Genomic DNA, 18079 nt, shown 5'->3' with positions numbered 1-18079 from the left:
AAAATAATTTAAATTTCACAAACTCAATGTTACAACATTAAATGGCTTACAATTATTTCTATAAATATGAAACTATGTATATTTAAATGTATAATTAGAAATTTTCTGAACAACCAAATCAATAATGTTATAAAATTTTGATCATTTGTTTAAGTGTGAGAATTTGAAATATGATATTTAAATTTATAAAATAGTGTTAATTTTTTTTTTTATTTTTTCTCTGTGTCCTTTTTTCTTGAAATTTTTTTTATTTAATTTCATAAATTATTTTATTTTAATTTTTATTTTCAAAATAAAAGTTTGAATAAATAAAATACTTATTCAAATATATATGAAAATAAATTATTACTCAACTAGTAAAAATAAAATTATATTATAAATTATCTACCATATTATATAGCTATAAAATTATATCATATTATTTAGTATGATTTTTTTAATATAATTTTTTTTATTTAATATGACATAATAATGAAAATGTAATAATTTTTTTTTCGTACAAATTTTTTTTTTAACGATTTTGATTTTATTTATTTAAAACCATCCGTCATCATATGCGTCAAAATTGCTTTGAGGAACCTTCATTTGCTTTTTACCTCGAGAAGCCGTCATGGGCTTGTCTGTTCTTTGATTTGATTCTTTAAATATGCCCACTTCCCTCCTTCTCCATTCTATATTCCATTGACTTCGAAAACTAAAGTTTAGCAAGTAGAACTCGAACAACACTAACATGTCTGCTCAATCCCCCACTATTCCTCTTCTCACACCATACAAGTTGGGGAAGTTCGATCTTTCTCACAGGTAATACTAATGCCCACATTCTTTAGAATTCTATTATGGGGTTTTGGTGTTGTTTGATGATGATGCTTTTGGTGTATGGATCTGTTGTGTCTCGCATTTTGCATTTTTTTCCAATATTTAAGGAACAAGTGTTTGTGATAAGTCATAGATGGAATAATATTCTATTTACCCGAAACAGGTTTTTCTGTTGTTTATTTTCAGCAGTACCCTTCTATAGAAAATCCAATTTTTCTTTTTCCATCATCAGATCTCAGGGGCGAGGGTGTTGTTTTCTCAAAGTGAATGCAGCCCATGTTGTAGTTGACTTCTTGATAAATGATTTTATAGAAGCTAGTCGATTTTTTTTTTTTTTTATCAAAGTTTTCTGTGATCGTACGGCTACAGGGGCAGGGTTCCATTTGCTCACTTAGTTGACTTAAAAAGTATGAAGCTTGATGATATTGATTCATGATCGTTTAATTCTTATCTTCCAGAATTGTTCTAGCACCATTAACCAGGCAGAGATCTTACAACAACGTTCCTCAGCCACATGCCATCTTGTATTACTCTCAAAGAACCACCAAAGGAGGTCTTCTTATAGCTGAAGCAACGGGAGTTTCTGACACTGCTCAAGGGTAATTTCTGTTGTACTTCATGCTTTTTTTTTTTAATTTTTTAATGTTCAAAATTGAAAGGGGTAAAATAAATTTTGGAATTTGCTTTCCTAATTTGGAAAATTTGAAGTCGCATGATATATTAGAACTAAAACAGCAAAAACAGAAATCAAACAACAGCAGATAGAGGAAAAAAACTTTTTTTATATATATCAAACCTCTAAATTACTCCCCTCTTTATAGTCTGTAGAGGGAGTTTGTTACAGAAAAATCAGCAATTATTATGCTAAAAAATAGTTTCTACATGGACTGTTTCAGCTCCACTTTTATTGTCCACTACTCCTACATACTAGCAGAAGAAATAACAAATAAACTCAATCAAAAAACAATGACAGCAACATTTAAATTTATTCAGCAAGTTTATAACGGTAACAATCACCCCCTTAAACTTGCTTGACTCCTATCTTGTCCCTTAGCTCCAGAAATCTCTGTCTTCCCAACGGTTTAGTCAGAATATCTGCCAGCTGTACTTCTGTTCTGGTGTAATCTATCTTGACATCTCCATTTTTTACAGCATCACGAATGAAGTGGAACCTTGTGTCGATATGTTTACTTCTTTCATGATGTACTGGATTGTTGGCTAACGAGATTGCTGACTTGTTGTCTATCTTTAGAATAGGTTTGACTTGATTATTGCCTCTTAAACTTGCAATTATCTTTGTAAGCCATATTCCTTGACATGTACCTCCTGTTGCTGCAATGTACTCGGCTTCGCATGACGAAAGTGCAACAATTCTCTGTTTTTGTGAAACCCAAGTGATTGGACTTTCACCAAGGAAAAATAAAATTCCAGTTGTGCTCTTCCTGTCATCTGTATCTCCTCCAAGATCACTGTCACTATACCCAATCAGCGCCTCACACTCTTGATTCTTCTTGTACACAATTCCAAGATCAAGAGTTCCTTTCACATATCTAAGAATCTGCTTAACAGCATTCATATGTGATGTCGTTGGAGACTCCATGTATCGGCTAACCACCCCAACTGAATAGGCTAGATCAGGACGGGTATTCACCAGATATCGCAGACTTCCAATAATGCTCCTGTATGTTGTAGCATCAACTGGTGGTTCCTCATCATGCTTACTCAGTTTGCATCTTGGATCCATGGGTATACGACAGCTATTGTAATCCGACATCCCTGCTTTCTCAAGAATCTTGCTGGCATAACTTGATTGGCATAAAGTTATAGATTCTGAGTTTTGTTTCACCTCGATTCCCAAGTAGTAACTTAGGAGTCCCAAGTCGCTCATCTCGAACACCTTCTTCATTTCATGCTTGAATTTATCAATTAAAGTTGCACTTGATCCTGTGAGGATAAGATCATCTACGTATACTCCCACCACAGTAACATCATTTTCTGTTTCCTTCATGTAGACCGCATGCTCGAATGGGCATTTTCTGAAATTTAGTGATATGAGACTTCGGTCCAGCTTGGCATTCCATGCTCTTGGGGCCTGCTTTAGGCCATACAAGGCCTTATACAGTCTAAGCACCTTCTGCGGATGATTCTTGTCAATAAATCCTTCAGGCTGCAGCACGTACACCACCTCTTCAAGTTCACCATTTAGAAATGCTGTTTTGACGTCCATATGATGAACTTTCCATTGCCTTTGTGCTGCATATGCAAGAATTGTTCTTACCGTCTCAATCCTCGCAACTGGAGCAAACACCTCTTTGTAATCGACTCCATATTTCTGCACATAGCCCTTTGCTACAAGTCGGGCTTTATGCTTGATTATCTTTCTTCAGTTTATAAATCCATTTGAGCCCTACAGCTTTGTGATTCTTAGGCAAATCGGCAAGCTCCCAAGTTTCATTCTTCTGAATTGACTCAATCTCCATCTCCATTGCTTGTCGCCAATTTTGATTGCGATTTGCTTCCTCAAATTGTGTTGGCTCCTCCATCGACAAGAAACACAACCCAATCTCTGCTTCGACTTCTCTGGTTTCATTGTAGATTTCCTGCAATGATCTGAATTTTCGAGGTGGAGTGGAGTTGGTAGAGTTTGAATCTGACTCTGATTCTGATGTACTGGTAGGAGAGATTTGTGCCGTGGATTTAGGTGACACTTCCCCCTCCTCCGATACCGTTGTAGCACCCCCTGCATCTCTTAATTTTACAGTGAAAATATCGACATTTTCCAGCTCCTCTTCTTTCTTTTCGGACTGCCATGGCCAGCTCTTTTCTTCTTCGAAAATGACATCTCTACTTATTATTAGTTTCTTTTTAACTGGATCATAGAGACGGTAGGCTTTTGATCCTTCCTCATATCCAATCATCACTCCTTTTACACTCCTGTCTTCAAGTTTGGTGAGATGAGGTGATGTTACCTTGATGTGAGAAAGACACCCAAATACACGAAGATGGTGTATATTTGGAATCTTCTTACACCAAGCTTGATATGGTGTCATCCCCTCTACACTTTTTGTCAGACACCTGTTTAACACATAAACTGAAGTTTTAACAGCCTCACCCCAGAAATCTGCAGGTACCGATTTACTTTTCATTATGCATCTCGCCATCTCAAGAACAGTCTGATTCCTTCTCTCCACGATGCCATTCTGTTGTGGGGAGAATGGTGCCGTGAGATGTCTCTTCACACCTTCCTCTTCGCAGTACTTCTTGAACTCAGATGAATTAAATTCACCCCCGCGATCTGTTCTGAAGCACTTTAATCTTTTTCCACTTTCAGATTCGGCCAATTTCTTGAACCGTTTGAAAACTTCAAATGCCTCACCTTTCCACTTTAATAGAAAAATCCACATAAAACGTGAATAATCATCAACCAAGAGCATAAAGTATTTGTTACCTCCTGGTGTTGTTGGTGAAATCGGACCGCAGAGATCTCCATGAATCAATGCAAGCTGTTCCTCTGCTCTAAATGTTGCAGTATGTGGGAATGGCAGTCTGTGTTGTTTTCCCACTACACAACCATCACACACCTGATTAGTTTGTGTAATTTCTGGCAGTCCCTCCACCATTCTTTGTTTTGACATTCTCATCAATGCTTGGAAATTCAGATGCCCACATCTTGCATGCCATAGCCAATTCTGATCTGACATATGTGTCATTAAACATACTTTCTCGGCAACCTGGAGCTTTGCAACAAACAATCTGTTAGGTTGTCTCTTCACCTTGATTGTGAGCCGATTTAGATCATCATACACCCTCAAAATTCCTCCTTCAATAATCACACGTCCGCCATTTTCATCGATTTGTCCTAGGCTGATGATATTGCTTTTCAATTTTGGTATATAATATACATTTGTTAGTGTTAAGTGTTCTCCATTTTTGCATTGGAATAACACTGAGCCTAACCCATGTATATTAATTACAGACTCATCACCGAATTTTACTTTACCAAAAATTGACTGATCAATTTCAGAAAAATAATTTATATCACCTGCCATGTGATTACTGGCTCCAGTATCGAGGTACCACCCGGCTTCCTTCATAAGACTTCCTCCTGTTGCAGCTACATATACTTCCCCTTCAGTAACTTCACAGGTTTCAATCATTAACAAAGAAGGTTCTTCAATGTAAATTTCTTCCTTCGAAACATTCAGCTCGCAATTCTCAATTAATAAAAGAGCCGGTTCTACCTCTTCAGTTTCTGTCAAATTGGCTTGTTCATCTTTCTCTTTTGACAAGCACTCCGATGCAAAGTGTCCCATCTTTCCGCAGCCGTAACATTTAATTTTTGATTTGTCGAATTTCTTCTTTTGTGGTTTCGACTCATCATCACCGCCTCGGCTTGATTCACCACAGTGTCTTCCTCTACCACGACCGCGTCCTCCGCGTCCTCCGCTTCTTCCTCCTCTTGAATTAGCAGAAGCTTTCTTGTTCTTTGTAGCCTCCTCTCTCGCTTTCCACTCAGCTCTAGTGAGAAGGAGTGTTTCGTCCGACTTCCCACCACAGCTAAGTAAGCGTTCTTCATGGGCTTTTAGTGAACCTATCACCTCCTCAACAGATTTGGTGGTTAGGTCACTGAATTCTTCTATGGCGGATACGATCTGTAGGAACTTGGATGAGACTGATCTCAACAATTTTTTCACTACCCTTTCTTCTTCTACAGTATTTCCAAGATTCCTTAATTTGTTGACAATGATTGTAAGCTTTCCTGAGAAATCATCAACATTTTCGGAATCCCCCATTCTCAATGCTTCGAACTCTCTCCAAAGCGTTTGAGATCGTACCTCTTTAACCTTGTCAGCCCCCTGGTTCATCATTTTTAGCATATTCCATGCTTCCTTGGCGGTCTTCTTTGCACCCAACTGAAGCAAGGTATCTTCCCCTATACCTTGGTAAATGGCAGCCAATGCCATTTTGTCTCTGCGGCTATCAATTGGATCAGGTGACTCAATAGCATCCCATACTCCTTGAGCCATCATAAAAACCTCCATCTTTATAGCCCATGCTGCATAATTACTTTTTGTCAGCATAGGATATTTTAACGACACTGAACTTTCTTTCTCAGGGAACAAGGTTCCTGCTGCTGTGATAGAACTTTCTATCTTTGAGGCTTCCTCTTTTTCTTTTAACTCTCTCTCTCTTTTAGCTCTCTCTAATTCAATATGAGACATTTTGGGCCTTGATCTTAAGGCTCTGATACCAAATATTAGAACTAAAACAGCAAAAACAGAAATCAAACAACAGCAGATAGAGGAAAAAAAACTTTTTTGCTATTTTTGTTATTAGACTTTTTTTTTTTTATATATTTCAAACCTCTAAATTACTCCCCTCTTTATAGTCTGTAGAGGGAGTTTGTTACAGAAAAATCAGCAATTATTATGCTAAAAAATAGTTTCTACATGGACTGTTTCAGCTCCACTTTTATTGTCCACTACTCCTACATACTAGCAGAAGAAATAACAAATAAACTCAATCAAAAAACAATGACAGCAACATTTAAATTTATTCAGCAAGTTTATAACGGTAACATGATAAAGTTTCTGGTTTGTTTCCATGTACTAAAGGTATACCGATACTCCTGGTATTTGGACCAAAGAACAAGTTGAGGCTTGGAAACCCATTGTAGATGCTGTTCATGCCAAAGGGGGTATATTCTTCTTGCAAATTTGGCATGTTGGAAGAGTTTCAAATTCAGGTGTGTGCTTGGGACGTCTATATCTGTTGCCACTGCTTAAATATTATGTTGGATGAACTTGATAATTGGGTTTACAAAAATGCTTCTCTTGTGATTCTGGTCTCAATTAATGGTTGCATGCTACTCGTCTATAGTACTTATAAAAAGCATTTTTATGTTTTAAATTTGATGAAGTGACGCCAGTTGCTGTACCTAAAGAAGTAAAGTCAACAGTCAATTGGGATTGGCTCCATTAGTGCGTATGCAGGTGATTGTAGCTCGGTTCAGGAGTTTGATGTGCGGATTGTCGAGACCTTTCTCAAATGGAAAAAAGAATTAAAAGAAAAACCTAGTACGGTATATTGAAGCTGACCTCTGATAAGAAATAAGAGGAAGTTGAGCAAACTTTTCTATAGTTTACTTTGTTGTCCATGACATCAATTGCTTGACCTGGAGCTAACATTAAATCCTCATGTATTTAGCAGATTTTCTTATCTCTCCAGTTTGTTGAGGTTAAATTACTATTTGGATGGTTCCAACCTGCTCAAAGTATGAAATATTTTATTTGTTTCAATCAGCTTCCAATTTCCAAACGTTGGCAGTATCTCATCTAATTGAATTCCCCATTGCTTAATGTAGGAGTTTCATTGGCAAATGTTCTTTGGGCATGAAAAATGGCTTCTTGGTTTTTGCTATGGGAAAATGGTTTTTGTTGTTCTTGTTTTAGTGAATGGTTTATTTATTTTTTTTCCTAGAAGGAATTTTCAATCCAAGTGTCTACAAGGGTCCTTTCCTTTTATTAGTTTCTTCAAATTTTTAATCATTCTCAGCTATTCTTTTCGAATTTACATATCAAAATTGCTCTATTTTATGAATGCTCCTCCTTGTCTGCATCTTGATTTTACATCAATTGTTGGTATTTACAGGTTTTCAGCCAAATGGTCAAGCTCCAATCTCTCCCACAGACAAGCCTTTGGCCCCTCGAATTCGAGCTAATGGCATTGATGTTGCACAGTTCACACCTCCGAGGCGACTGAGAACAGATGAAATTCCACAAGTTGTGAATGATTTTAGAATTGCTGCAAGGAATGCTATGGAAGCTGGTAGGCTTTTTAAGCAACACTGGAGTGCTTAAGTGTATATTTTTTTTAGAGTTATTGAATTAATCAGTAATCAGTGAATTAGTCATCTGCTGGTCATATGATCACAACAGTCATGAATGTAATTCGTAGTCTTACTTTCTTTGTTCTGCAAGTTTTAGAATTTTTAGTAGCATTTGAACTTGTTGGCCATAATAATAATAATTTCTTTTTTGCTTTTATTTTTCTCGTTGTTTGCTTTGCAGGTTTTGATGGGGTTGAGATCCATGGGGCTCATGGTTACCTAATTGATCAGTTTATGAAAGATCAGGTGAATGATCGTACAGATCAGTATGGTGGATCTCTGGAGAACCGCTGCCGTTTTGCTTTGGAAATAGTTGAAGCTGTAGCCAACGAGATAGGAGCAGATAAAGTTGGAATTAGAGTATCTCCATTTGCAAACTTGATGGAATGTGGGGACTCAAATCCTTATGCTTTGGGACTTTGCATGGCTGAATCCTTGAATAAATATGGAATTCTTTATTGCCACATGGTTGAGCCAAGAATTAAAACGGCTGGAGAAATATCTGAATGTGCAGACAGTCTTCTGCCCATGAGAAAGGCTTTCAAAGGGACTTTCCTTGCTGCTGGAGGTTATGACAGGGAAGATGGAAATAAAGCCATAGCTGAAAACCGAGCAGATCTCGTTGTTTATGGCCGTCTTTTCTTAGCCAATCCTGATTTACCTCGGAGATTTGAGCTTAATGCTCCTCTCAACAAGTACAATAGAGATACATTCTATACTTCTGATCCTGTAATTGGCTATACTGATTATCCATTTCTTGAGGCCGCTAATTAATTAAGTTTCTGGTAGGAGAATTGCTGTTTATACTGTCCAATACTTGCCTTTCTATCAAGAAATTGTTCTTTCTGATCGATGATGGAAGGATGTATCTCAGGAACAAATAAATTCCTCATTTTTTTGTACAAATAACAGTGTTTTGGCATACACATATGCCCATATATTTATCTCATTGAGTGGTTTAAATTGGTAACAGACCTTTTTGCATCTCGTCTTAATAATTTTGTTCAACTAAAATAAGCGGCATGTTTGTATATATATATATAATAGCGAGAGAGAGAGAGAGAGAGAGAGGGCGCCGGGCTGTGAGCCAAGTGTGGACTTCACCTTGGCGATTGCAATTGAAAGTTCAAACCATTTTTTCAAATTCCAACTATATAAGCTATTTGTGAAACCATTTATTGCCAAAAAAAGGGTAAGATTATCATGGTTTCGTGCGTACCAAATATTACAGCAAAACATAGCAAAACAGGTAAGATTATCTCTAGACAAAAGCTTCACTACTCCATAGAGCCACGCCTTAAATGAATCTCCATCAACTCGACGCACTTGATCCAAACCCATGTGAGACCAAACCAAATTGACAGCCACACAGACAGTCCCTCCTCGAATGCACAAAAGACTCGTGTAAGCATAATAGGAAAGAAGGGATAAATTAGGTAAGAAGGCATAAATTATATACTCGTGTAAGCATAATTATACAATAATATATACAATTATGTCTAATATAATAGAAGTTCGGCCTAATATGATTTGATTCCGATTTCTATATTTTCAGTTTTTTTTTTATTCTATTAGCTTCATTTAAAGAGAAGCAAGAATTGTACACAACTTTATTAATAAACGCAATTTTATAAATATATATATATATATATATGGTCCCTCTGCCCAATTTATCATCTAATTTATCCCTAATTATAATATAAATGGCTAAAAGCCTTGCTTAAGCCCCAATGACCCAACAAAATCAGCAGTGATTTCGAGTAAGGTGCTTGTAAAAGTAATAACTTTGGAATAGCACTTCAAGACACATTGTAAACAGTCAACTGAATCACATCTTTGTGCCACATTGAATGGTGATAAAAGAGAACAAGACTAAAATTGCAAGATACCACATCAGAGTACATGGAAGCATTGTATACCAGAGTTATCGAAAAGAGATAAATCATAAGTCAAAAGTGATGACTTAGTTTCGAACGCAGGGAGGTAGTTGGCGTAATATAGCAGCAGGGACAAATTGAAATAAAATGTTTTCAACCACCTATGTAGAGCTCAACGAACAAATGCTCACACTTGTTTGAATTATCTTCTTTTCTTTATCTCGGATTTGTTTAAAAAAAATTCGAGAACGAATTTTTCTTAAAGGAGGAAGAATGTAACAACCAGATTTTTTTATAAAATATTTTTAATTAAGAGTATTATTTTATTAATATTTTTATTTATTGTGTTAAAATTATATTTTTACATAATTTTATTAAAAAAATGAAAATGAAAACTTTTAGGTACTTGGTTGAAAAACAAAAGATTTGGATTTAGTTAAAAAACCCATGAAAGTTGAAGGATTTATTTGAAATTTGGCTTTTAAGTAAGTTAAAAAAAAAAAAAAAGAACCAATAGCTTTTAAAGCTGTCGGTGCCCCAACCTGGCACCCCCCCCCCCTCTCACTCTCTCTCTCTCTCTCTCTCTCTCTCTCTCTTCTTTTCCTTTTCTTTATTTTCTTTTCTTTCCTTTTCTTTTCTTTGTTATAACTTCCTTCTCCGATCGTTGTTTTTGATGTTCTTGATATCAAAATGCTCCTCTCTTAATGGGCATCGTGTAGATATCAATTTTGCTTGGTATCGTTTTCCGGTTTATGCGAATCAAGCTTCAGAAGTTTTAGTTCATTTTGAATTCTGGGCTAGATCTCTTCCAAACCGTAAATCCTATCAAAAATTCAAGACCACAAGCATCTTCCACTTGACGAGAGCTTCACGGCAATATAAATTTCAAAATTTTCTGACACCATTTTTCGGTGGGCCCCACGAAATTTCGCAGTATTTTTTTGAGGTTTATATGAGTTTAATAAATTTCGTAAAAATTATGTACTAGCCCTCGTGTTATGGACTTCGCGTAGGTACTTTTTATTCGCTAAAATTCGACTATTGATCAGGTCTACATTTTCAGGCTAGACAGGCAGGCCGCCAGAACCACTTCAGAAACGGGTCAAAGTTATAGGCTATCCCACCATTTTCAGATGTTCCGAACATTTTTCAAGCATCAGAATTAGCGTAGGTAAGCCCGAACCCTAAGTTTCCTTAATTATTTAGTTTCGGGTTTAGATTAAAAATCCATAAAATATTCGTGGGTAGTTAGAAAATTATAATTCCTTTTTTATCAGCTTAGTAATATTGCTAAGGACGGCGGATCAAAAATTTAAAATTTTCAGAGCTCATTTGGATAGTTTTTGCAAAAAGTTAGTTTTAAGGATAAAATTGTAATTTTTCAAAATTGTGGATATAGAAGTGTATTTTGAGCCATTTTGCTGGTTGGGTAGGTCCTGGGTATAGAAAAACTCTGCTGGATTTTTCGCAAGACTTAGGGTGTCTTTTGTTCTTTTTAAGCTTGTATTGAGTCAATTATATTAAATAATTGTAATATAATTGTTAGGTGAGCCGGGATAGCCTTTCTCCTCCGCCCAGCCATCACAGTGACCTCGGTTTATGTCTGTGAGTAAAAGATTAATTTTAATTATAATTTCAATATTATTATATATTCAAGCATGCCCATGCATCACTTATAAATATATATCTAGTTAAACACTAGGCACGTTTTATATTGCATTCTTAATTGATGAAATGCTATGGATGTTGTTTTATGGTAATTTGGAGCAGTGTGTGTGTTGGTGTAATACCCCTATATTAAGTAGTCTATACATTCTACTGTTCCGGTGACTAGTGCCTCTCCGGACAGTCAGGATGTTTAGAACCATATTTAAATCATCTAGAAAAGTCATAAATAAAAATTAATAGAAATCATATAAGGGTGAAATGGAAATAAGAAAACAAAGCATAATCAGTTAAATGAGTCAAGGTCCCGGCGATGGGTGACCGAACTGGGAAGTGACTGCGAGCTCAGTTGCTACCCTAAATTTGTGTGGGACCCTATGACACCCCAGGCCTAGGAATAATTGCGAAGCTTGTGGTAATGTGAAAATCACAGAAAAGAATAAAGAATCAATTCAAACATTGAAACAGACTTTATGAAGCAATTCAGTGCTATTGAAAAAACTGATCAGACCGATAAGGGACAATATGGTCAATTCACCCTTAGAGGTGACTCTTGGCCTAAATGTCCAATAAAATGTAGGAAATTAAAATTTTGAAAAATATATTAGAAATGAAGAGGTGTGTGTGGAAAGAAAAGAAAAGAAATTAAAAAAGGTGAATTATGACATCATGCTTAGGTAAGCATGACACAATAATAATTATAATTTTATATTTTGAAATTATGGGATAATTAACACCATAAAGAGACAAATAAAAAGGAAAAAATTAAAAATTTCCTTTCTTCTTCCTTGGTGGCTGAATTCCCTCTCTCTCCTCTCTCTCTCCTCTCTCTCTCATCTTTCATTCCTCCATTGTTAAAGCTTTGAAAGCTTGAATTTTCTTAATTCCTTTCCATAATTTCCCTAAATTTCAACACCAAAACTCACCCCTAGACCTTGCTAAACCCTTTGGGAGCAAAAAGGAAGAGGAAAATTGAAGAATAGAAGATTTGGAAAAATCTAACAAAGAGGTAAGTAAATCCAAGCTTTTCTTTTTGAATAATTGAGTGAATTGAAGTTAAAATTGATGAATTTATGTGAACAAATTTGAAAAAAATGCATGGTTAGAGAGGGATAAAAATTCGGCTAGCCCTTGAAGTTTATGGTTTTGATGTGTTCTAAATAAATTGAACATGAATTCTTGGTGAAATTATGTTGTATAAGTGATTGGTGTATGTGAATTTGCATGAATTGAGGTAATTATGAAATTAGGGTTCTTAGTGATTAGGGTTTTGAGGGAAATTGGGGATTTTGGTGAATTGATGACCAATTGGCGTTGTTGATGCTTAATTTGGTCAATTGGTGTGCTTATGAGTGCAATTGAATGAATTGAATTGAATTGAAGTGTATATGTTGAATGGCCAAATTCTGGCAGCTTGACCCCTGTTCACTTAGAAGGCTATAAGTTGAATTCTGTTACTCCAATTGGTATGAGGCCAATTGGGGATAAAAATAGAGTCATAATTCTACAATTTTGATGAAGAAATCTTACTTTAAAACTAACTCCAAGTGGACCTAAAATCTACTTTAATCCAAATTAGGTACCCTGTTACTGGGTAGAATTGACCAAATAAATAGTATATGTTCAGATGGTCATAACTTTGTGTAGAGAGGTCCAAATGACCTGATTTTTAAACCATTGGAAAGCTTAGACATAGTAGAACAACTTTATGAAGAACACAAATCTAAATTTTGACCATAACCTAATCAAATTGCTAACCAAAATTAGGTCACCAAAATTACCAGAACCAAGAACTTGCTCAGAAAATCTGGAAATGACCAATCCGGCCAGTTATAGTAAAAGAGCCGTAACTTGAGCTACAAAACTCCAAATTGAGTGATTCAAAAAGCGAATTAAACTAGACACATTAAGAAACAACTTTGATGAAGAAAGTTTAGTCAAATTTTCACTGTAGATTAGTCCAATGGAACAGTAAACAGAAGAAACCAAAACTGAAATTTTGAAATTTTTGTTAATTGGCCTTGAATTGTAATTGGCAACCAATGCCAATAAAATTGTGACCCAAAATGTAGTATGACCATGTGTTTAGAAATGGTATACCTACTAATTGTGAAAAAGTCAACATTTTATCCAATTAGTAATATAAATAGTAACACCATAACATTAAGTATAAGGCACTCAACTTAGGAAACTTTATAAGTGAATTTAAAATGCAAAGTTCAATTATTGGAATTATTATTAGAAATAATTTGAATGGATATTGAAACACTATAATTATGTGTTTCAGTATAAAAGAAGCACTCCAATGAAGGAGGAAAAATTGGACCAAGTTAAGATTAGTTAAGAGGTTTGTGCACAACAACTAACTTCTTTTTGATTTTCAAATTGAATTTTGAATTGAATGACTTGTGAAATTAATTTATGGCCTTATTTATATTGAATACTTTGATTGACAAAAATTATATGTTGTTAGCCCAATTTGGTAAATTATTTGAAATGAAATAAGAATGTGAATTGATGAATATTTTTTATGCTTGGAATATTGTTGAAATGGTTTGAAACCACAGTGTCATGACTACATGTTTGAATTCCTCACTAGCTTGCCTAGTGGGACGAATTGGATTTGTATTTCCTCTCTAGCTGAAGTATTAAGATGTGTGCTAGTTGAGGACAAATTGAATGAGTACTCATATATTTGTACTAGCTAGCCTTTGCATTCCCCATTAGCCTTCGGTTATTGGGACGAATTAGATATTTATGTCATGATCAAGCTGTGTGACTTTTCAAATTTTTGTTTTATGAATTGTGGAATGAAATTTGATTTATTTATGAAATTTGGTTTATTTAAGGAATTTTCTAGCTGTAGAAATGAAGCATGATTTTCTACGTATTAATAATTCAATTGATTTAGTTTGAAAAATTGTGATTTATTGATTGTGTAAATTATTATTTCCTTAAAGTTGTGCACCACTAAGTCTTTGGCTCAGCGATAGCTTCTTATTGCTGTCGTAGGTAAAGAGACAGATAAAGTAGCAGAGTAGGCTGCTGGTGACGTGCAGTAATCATTATTTTGGAGACATCACCGGATATATAGAAAATACACTTGTAAATATTTTTTTTAATGTATGTGTATCTGTGTGTATGTACATACTGGACTTGAGTAGTTGTATAAAAATTTTAGAATTTTATTTTGACCAGTGTAAATATTTATAATGTAAGCCAGTTATTTCTTATTAATGAAATCTTTGAGTTTCTTTTGAATTTTTTTATAATGAATTGCTTGAAATTGTGTTGATTGAGAATGGATTGTGATGAGTTGTAAATGGAGTTGTGGTTTAAATGTATATTGGGAGTATTTTTTACAGGTTTTGAAGAACTGTTTTCTCCATTTACAAACGAAACTCTGTCAAAATAGTAAAAATTCTAGAAATTTTGAAAAAATTAAAATGTATTGTTATGATATAAACCCCAAATAAAAGTTCTTTAATGATAATTATCTTCTCTCTTTACCTTGAAAGAAATTAAAATTATACAAAATCCCTTGTAATATATTTAATGGACTACCAGTAGGCGAAGTTCGGTAATTCATTGGATATACTACGGGATTATATCATGCCTTATGTAAGGATAGGGTGTGAGAGTTGGCGTGCGTGTGGTGTATGGTATTGGATATAGACAGGACGAGTAGACGCGGCTAGAGCTTGACTCGCTGGGACCCGATCCTTTTGTGAATACGTCGAGGTAGGCACAACTCGAAATGATTTTGCTGGCCGCCGCATTTTGTCTGTTAAGTGAAAGTCCAGCTTGAGATGTAGTCATTGGCAGAGGTTGGATTAAGAGAGGTGTATAGGGGATCAGCTCCCATATATGTACTGTTTGAATATTATATAGGTATGTGAGTGCTCCAAATTACCTTTTTGTTGTTCATAATGTGATTTATATGAAAAATATGAAGGTTTTACATTCCACTCTTTAGGATATATTAGCCTTAGATAGCTATAGAAATTGTACTTAAAATCAGTATTTTACTCTCTGAGTCGAACGCTCATTCCTGTTCACCTTATTTTTCCAGGATACAAGAGATTTTTTGTTGAGTTTTAACCTGTCTCCCTCCTTCGTAGGTCATTTAGTAATATCTGTTATGTTTTGTATAACTTTATTAAATTCTAGAACTCCGCATATGTTAGAAGTATTTTATTTGATTTGGGTTTGTAATATAATGCCATGTTGGATCTGTAAATCTATTAAATGCATGTATGATTAGATTGGATAAGGGAGCTGAGCTCCCATTTGATTTTATGACATGATGAGTATGTGGAGTGTGAGCTGAGCTCCCCAAATCGGTATATATTGTGCTTATAGGTCGGGTGAGTCAAAAATGAAGGAACGGAAGCATGAAAAACACAAGATTATACCATTGAATTCAAAAATTTTCACCTAGGGTCACATGCACCATGCAAGATTTATTTTTATCTATTTGATTTCAATGATAAACAACATATTAAAACTCTTTTAATATGTTTTTGGATCTGTATTTGCCATTTAAGATTTTAAAATTAATCAGATTAATTTTAGAACCCTAGATTAAATCAAGAACGATTACACTAACCTCTTGATGTGCTTTGCAGCGTGTCGCGCTTTGAGATTCGTCTTCAGACACGGATGTTGTCCCTCTAGCTTGTCCACACCAAGAACACCTATGGCAGCCCTTGAACAGCTTCTAAAGCCTTTTCTATTAATTAGAAATTCAAGTTCGCCTTTTAAGAGATTAGAGATGCAAACAGACACTAGAAACAATTTCTAGTGTTCTTAATTCAAGAGATTGATGGCTAATCTCTTTGAATTGATGAGAGATGAAGAGAAATAGCTGGAGAGGCTCAAAGTGGCGTGACAATTGAGAGGAGAGGCTGCTGGTTATGTTTTCTTTTCATAACCACACTTAAATAGCTAGGTTAACACATTAAACCCTAGCCACATGTCACCTTTTGATTAGCTCTAGGTTTAAGTGACCCAATCACATTGTGCCAAGTGTCAAACCTATATTTAATCTTGATTTTAATCATCTTACATGATTAAAAAAACATTTGGCAAGCTTATGTGTTATGCCATGTGTCACCATCTCATGGTGCCACGTGTCACACGCAAAATGACCAAAATGCCCTGTGTCTTAATTTTGAGTTCTTAACCCAAAATAATTATTTTCTTCTTCTAATTAATTTATATCAAATATAAATTAATTAATTAATCTCTATTAATTAATTTCTCATCAATTAAATTCATATTTAAACACTTTAAATATAAATTTAATTTATACTACACATCCAATAATCTAGATTTGGTTTCAAGTCATGCTAGGGACTTTGCAATTTTATTGCAAACCAAATCTATTTAATTAATCAATTAAACTCTTTAATTAATTAATTAAATCATATTTAAATAGGTGATAACTTGTGTATGTGTGTGACTTACTAGGCTCATCACTAATTGGCAATGAGACATGATATCAACTCTTAATATCATCGAACTCTTTCTTACCATAAATGATTTCTCTAAATCATTTTATGAACCTCATAGACCATGGTTAACACCTAGCATAGCATGCCATGGCCACCCAATTAGTAATAAGGTTTACCTTAAATGAACCTATAATCATATGTTACAATGCACTAGAATCTCTCTCATAAAATCCCAACTCAAGCCGAGTCATGGTTTATGTCAAACTCCATTTGCTATGAATATTATGTTCTCTTTTAATTCCAGTTCTTGATTAAAAGATTTTTCTCATCGTAAACTCTTTTCTAATAAATCTATCTGTCTGCCAGAACTTGAAACATCAAGAACAATTAAATGAACATAGGATTTTATCTCTATTTACTTAGAGGAACAGATTCCATCTTGATCAACACCTACCTCCATATATAACTAGCGTGAGCCAACACATGCCCATATACCCATACATAGTACAAGTATGAAAGCAGATCAAACTCAAACTACCTATATACAAGATAATCGTGCTATCTCGTGTCTAAAGATTATATGCATCGATATGATTTATGACAAAACATTGACAAGAGTAAACTCCATGTGCTTGTCATAAGTGTCACTGTCGGCCTACTTATCATTTATAAGTGCCTATCAAGTTTGTTATATGGCATGAGACTCACCATTCCATCTTATTTATATCTCATATAAATAACTTGGGAACAAACATGAATACAATCTTTCGGATAAGTCATGTCCTTATTATGAAGTATCCTTGATTGTGAACCTATTTATGATACTTTGTGCTAGAAATATTGTCACTCATATTCTTAACAACTTAAGAATAATATTTCTAACAAAATATCAATGGACCTTTTCTATTACACATAAATATATTATGTAAACGGAAAAGTGGAAATGCCTTTTATTAATAAAATATATACAAGATACATACTAAATGATATGCTCTAGGGCATACTACTAACAATCTCCCACTAGCACTAGAGCCATTCATTACAATACCTTAGACCCATCTTCTCAAGATGTCACTAATCGAGATTGTGACAAAGGCTTAGTGAATGAATCACCGGATTTTCACCGATGCTATTTTCTGCATGGTCGTATTGCCTTGCCCAACTATATCTCCGATAATATGGTAGTGCCTTTCTATGTGTTTGGATTTTTGTGAGACCTTAGTTCCTTAGCCTATATGATCGCTCCATTGTTGTCACGAGGTAATGGAACCGACTCAATGGAAGGAACTACTGTAAGTTCATCACGAACTTCTTCATCCAAATGCCTTCTTTGCAAAGATCTCGATGTAGCAATATACTCACTCGAGTGGAATCTG

At 34.9% G+C, this 18079-nt stretch overlaps 1 protein-coding gene across 1 annotated transcript; it reads left to right on the top strand.

Annotated features, from left to right (window-relative positions):
- Window positions 1-642: 642 nt before the first annotated feature.
- LOC110650361 (12-oxophytodienoate reductase 2-like) lies at window positions 643-8677 on the top strand. The gene is made up of 5 exons (XM_021805301.2): window positions 643-801; window positions 1275-1415; window positions 6432-6562; window positions 7468-7644; window positions 7887-8677. Exons 1-5 carry the CDS (start codon window positions 731-733, stop codon window positions 8477-8479), a joined length of 1113 nt encoding a protein of 370 aa, XP_021660993.1. The 5' UTR covers window positions 643-730; the 3' UTR covers window positions 8480-8677.
- The last annotated feature ends 9402 nt before the right edge of the window (window positions 8678-18079 follow it).

The sequence above is a fragment of the Hevea brasiliensis genome, chromosome 12, assembly GCF_030052815.1.
Source record: "Hevea brasiliensis isolate MT/VB/25A 57/8 chromosome 12, ASM3005281v1, whole genome shotgun sequence".
NCBI classification, from domain to species: Eukaryota; Viridiplantae; Streptophyta; class Magnoliopsida; order Malpighiales; family Euphorbiaceae; genus Hevea; species Hevea brasiliensis.
This window is presented reverse-complemented; position numbering and strand designations above follow the sequence as displayed.

Bases quoted from the DNA above. Each gene is read 5' to 3' on its own strand.
- LOC110650361 (XM_021805301.2), top strand. From the start codon at position 731: ATGTCTGCTCAATCCCCCACTATTCCTCTTCTCACACCATACAAGTTG. The intron at 802-1,274 runs GTAATACTAATG...CTTATCTTCCAG, and splicing joins AAGTTCGATCTTTCTCACAG to AATTGTTCTAGCACCATTAA. The intron at 7,645-7,886 runs GTAGGCTTTTTA...TTTGCTTTGCAG, and splicing joins AAGGAATGCTATGGAAGCTG to GTTTTGATGGGGTTGAGATC.